General features: G+C 44.9%; 1 protein-coding gene across 2 annotated transcripts in view; it reads left to right on the top strand.

Annotated features, from left to right (window-relative positions):
* Positions 1 to 100: 100 nt before the first annotated feature.
* Positions 101 to 4,294, top strand: part of LOC122883584 — a 35,948-nt gene continuing 31,754 nt past the window's right edge. Inside the window, exons 1-7 of one of the 2 annotated variants that reach the window (XM_044212485.1) lie at positions 101 to 242; positions 1,108 to 1,189; positions 1,289 to 1,357; positions 1,472 to 2,621; positions 2,719 to 2,971; positions 3,185 to 3,451; positions 3,620 to 3,800. In XM_044212485.1, the coding sequence (XP_044068420.1) occupies positions 1,300 to 1,357; positions 1,472 to 2,621; positions 2,719 to 2,971; positions 3,185 to 3,451; positions 3,620 to 3,800 (1,909 nt within the window). In that variant the 5' untranslated portion in view covers positions 101 to 242; positions 1,108 to 1,189; positions 1,289 to 1,299. Of the gene's footprint in view, positions 243 to 383; positions 526 to 1,107; positions 1,190 to 1,288; positions 1,358 to 1,471; positions 2,622 to 2,718; positions 2,972 to 3,184; positions 3,452 to 3,619; positions 3,801 to 4,294 lie in introns of those variants that run through there. The other variant, XM_044212486.1, reaches the window with a different exon arrangement.

Below are 4,294 nucleotides of genomic sequence, written 5' to 3'. Positions count from 1 at the left end.
TACAGTAGACCTTGATTAATTTACAGTGTTAGACCATATGACCACAAATCAAACGATCACTGACAAACTGAGGATCTAAGTGAACAGGAAACCACGGTGCTGCTTTCCGCCTTTGCTTAATCCTCGCGAGATTACATATCAGCAAGGCTGAGAAAATGGAAGGCTGTGCTAGTTAGCTAGCTAGCTAGCTAGCTAGCTGAGCGAATCCATTAGTAACTGGAAACTAATAATTTGTATCCAAGGTATGATTTCAGTTTTCCTCACGGTGTCGATGTACAAGCGTGCAACATTTAATTCTTGTGTCAGTATCGTTGGAAACAATTAGCTTCGCAGCGTATTATATTCATTACCAGGTAGTGTAGCAGCTAGCGGTTAGCTAAATTAGCTGCAGAGAACAATGTCGGTCGTCATTAGAAAAAAAAACTCATCTACGCCATTCACGGAATAACTCTTGAGTTGCAGATCAAGGACGCTTCGTTTCTGCGTTTTTAACGTTACAGCCGACTGAGTCTGATAGCGAAACTAGTAAGGGCTGTTGTTTCGTTTCTGTTTTGCTAACGAGTGTAAATTTAGATTACAGGGACATTGTGGACTGCCCACCCACTTATCACTGCTGTTGACGAGTCTTTGCATAAATAAACCACCTGCACCAGGCTGATTTTGCTATGTGAGCACCAGACATAGCGGTTGCGTGTAGGTCAAATCTTTAGGCCTTAACACAACAGCCAACTAACGTCTGGGTCAAGGCTTAAAGATGTAAATATACACTCAGTAGCTAAAGCGAATGCAGTCTAATACAACCACACTGCAATAAATCCAACATTCATGAAGGTTATAATGTTCAGTTTTTGTTGAAACTGTTTTAGACCAAATTAGTTATAGGTTGGTGTCCCTAATGAATTGGCAATTGAGTGCCTTTGTACATGTATTAGAGGCATGAGTTTTTGAATGAACCTTTCAATGTGGGATGGATGGCCATGACTGCCATTTGCCACAGCAGCTGGTATTCGTAATTTAGTTAAACTGTTATGGTACGTTTGTGGCTTATTATTGAATCATAATCTAATGTGGATTCTTTGGTGTATTTTTACTCCTTAATTTACCCAGGTGCAACAAGAGACCAGTGGAATGACACTTTGCATGTCCTGAAAATTACGCTTTGGCAACCATCTGCTTATTGGTTATAGAGGTACCTATTTTTCTGCATTTAGCCCTCATCCAGCTTGCCAATAGTTAACATTCCTTTAAGCTTGTGTACCAACAAGTTATATCTTCTATGTTTTGACAGCCTTGTTACCTATGGATATCAGTATGGACCAAATGGAAAATATGAGCGTCACTGATGATAATAATTCAGGTAAAGTCTTTTAGTCTCTGAGTTGCTTAAATGGGTAGACTGTTGCCCTAAAAGGACATGAATGAGATTTTGATTCTGTTTTTGTTAATCCTGTTTGTTTCTGTTTTTCTACAGAGGAACAGCAGAGCCAGTCAGAAGGGGCAGAGTCTAGTGTTAGGCCGTCCCTGACTCAGGTTAAAAAGTCCTGGGGCTTCAGGCGGACAACCATTGCTAGAAGGGAGTTCTTGGATGAAGTCGGAAACCTAACCCATAGTCCCCCACTTGTACGCAGAGGCAGAAGTCGTCGAACCAACCAGACACCCCAGGCCACTCCAGAAACCTGCGCTACCCAGAGAGCTCCTTGTGCAACTAGGAGTGTTATAGATGACCTTGAGTGGTCTGCCCCTTCCTCACCTGTATCAGAGGAGGGCAAGCCAGCTTCAGAAGCTTCTGCAGGAGGAAGCCTTGACCCCAGCTTATGGCAAGATTTTGGGTCTGCCTTCCACACTGCCTTCTCACTGCTCGGCGGGAATGAGGGCTTGTCAATGGATATGTCGGCTGCACTGGCAGTCCCTGACATTTTAGAACCCACTGGTGCCATCAAGGACCCTCCTCCACAGGCTATATATGGAACTGAGGTGCCTGATGATATAGAATCTGCTGATGACATAGAGATTTCACAGCCTGTTGCTCCTGACAATGTGGCTGGAGGGGAAATTGATGATGTTGTGTTGATCTCTAGTCAAGAAGAGGACAGTGATGAAATGACTCTGATGCAGATTAAGGAGCAACTGGCATCTAAAGGCAGGCAGAGAGACACGAGAGCTAGAGGGGGGAAAGGTGGAAGAGGAAAGGCCAGAGGAAGGGGGAGAGGCAGAGGAAAAGGTAGGGGAAAAGGCAGAGGAAGGGGCAGAGGAAGGGGCAGGGCAGTGGAGCTTCAGTCAAGCACTGCGGACGATGAGGACAACGATGATGAAGTGATGCTTGTTAATCCAGCTGAACAGCAGCTGCAGCAGGAGAAAAAAGAAAACCATCCACAAAGCCCTGCTGAAATAGCGATATCACCTATCACTCTGAGTCCTGATCAGCAATCAAGCTCAGACTACATAATCATAGACACTGATTTAGACCAGATCACTGATGTAACTCCTGGCCAGTATGATGATGCACCAGAGGAGGAGGAGAAAAACGATAAGAATGTAGGAGAGTATTCAGGCATATCGGACTCTGAGGGTTATGACTCCAATGCTCTGTACTGCATCTGTCGACAAAAGCACAATAAAAGGTACATGCTCATTTCTGGTAATCTGGGCTTCAGAGGTTTGCATACCTCAACTGCAAGTTTCACTTCCTGATCACTGTTGTTTTTTCACTGCTTCTAGGTTCATGATCTGCTGTGACAGTTGCCAGGAGTGGTTCCATGGCAACTGTGTTGGTATCAGTGAGACACAGGGCCGTAACATGGAGACGAAAGGGCAAGAGTACATCTGCCCTCCTTGCACTACAAAGAAGCAGAGCCAACTCCAACCTGAGCCTCGCCTTCAGCCAGAGCTTGAGCTTAGCTTTCCTGAATGCTTGACACTAAGTCCTTCTGTTGAAGAAGCGGAGGTGCATGAGGAGCAGCAAGCCCTCAAGGTTAGAATTGCATTTGGATTGCCAGCGATCGCCAGATGGCTCACTGCCCTTAGTCACAGCAAAATATAAATAGCTTGTTTGCAGCAGCAGTCATTCCTGTGTGACGGTAAATATGTGGTATATCATCACAGTATTATTTTTATCATTAGTCGTTGGCTGATTTTGCATGACGCAAGTCTGGTCTTGGGGTCTAAGATGAAACTCTGGTTTCAGGAGACTGTAGTGGTGGTGGAGGAGGAGGAGGCTCCTGTGTTGAGGCCAGAGCCTGAACCCAAAGCTGAGATGGAGACGGACAGCGCTCTTTCTCTGTGCATTGGACCCGGGTGCTCCAAACAAGCCCTACCAGACTCTGTTTACTGTGGCACTATCTGCATCCTTCAGCATGCTGCCATCACCATGAAGACTCTTTCTGGCCCTAAGGTGCCCAAGTCCAGAGGGCGGACACAGAGAAAAGCTGCCACTGCCAGACCCACCGCAGATGTAAGTCATTTCAACATTGAGAAAAATTGAGATACACATTTAAAATCTATTGATAATATATTTTCTTCAGTAAGAGTCTACATTCTGTGTCTGATTCAATGTGACACCAGTGTAAAAATCTATTCTATACTGAAGTATCTTTATTTTTGATAAATATTTTCATCACAGGGTCAAGGGTCGGGTAGGATGTCTAAGAGATTAGCAGGAAAAGCTGAGGAGGAAGGTGAAGAGGAGGAGATGAAGGAAGATGATGGAGGGCAGAAGGAGGCTGCATCTCCCTTAGCCTGCGACCCCAGTCTCACAGAAGTTCAGGCCACTTCCATACCATCATCTAAGTTTTACACAGCGTGTATGTACCATTCGCTACTCATACACATTCAGATCATACAGCAGTTTACACACCAGGCACAAATTGCCTCTTTTGGCATTTTCCTTCCTCTCATGGCACTACGTAACACAATCATACACAAGCACACACACACACACACACACACACACACACACACACACACACACACACACACACTTGGATGCATACATACTCTCTCTCTGGGATGACTGATAAGTAGCAGGGGTCAGCAGTGGGTAAGTATGTTCACTTTTATAGTTTCTTTGTTGATTCTAAATACCCAAAATGTGCTGAAACAGCCTTGACTAGTCAGGATTCCAGTATTTGACTAGACACACTAATTTAAACCAGTCTCATAACTGGAAACTGCTAACTGCAACACACAGCAACTGTGTGTGGGGGTAGTGCTGGGTAGGCAGGGTGCTTTACCGTGTTGGTATCAGTGTATTGAAACACTGCTCCGATTGTGCAAAGGTCTCTTGCAAACGCAAAAG

The sequence above is a fragment of the Siniperca chuatsi genome, linkage group LG10, assembly GCF_020085105.1.
Source record: "Siniperca chuatsi isolate FFG_IHB_CAS linkage group LG10, ASM2008510v1, whole genome shotgun sequence".
In the NCBI taxonomy this organism is placed as follows: Eukaryota; Metazoa; Chordata; class Actinopteri; order Centrarchiformes; family Sinipercidae; genus Siniperca; species Siniperca chuatsi.
Note: the sequence above shows the minus strand (reverse complement) of the source record. Positions and strands in the feature narration are given on the sequence as shown.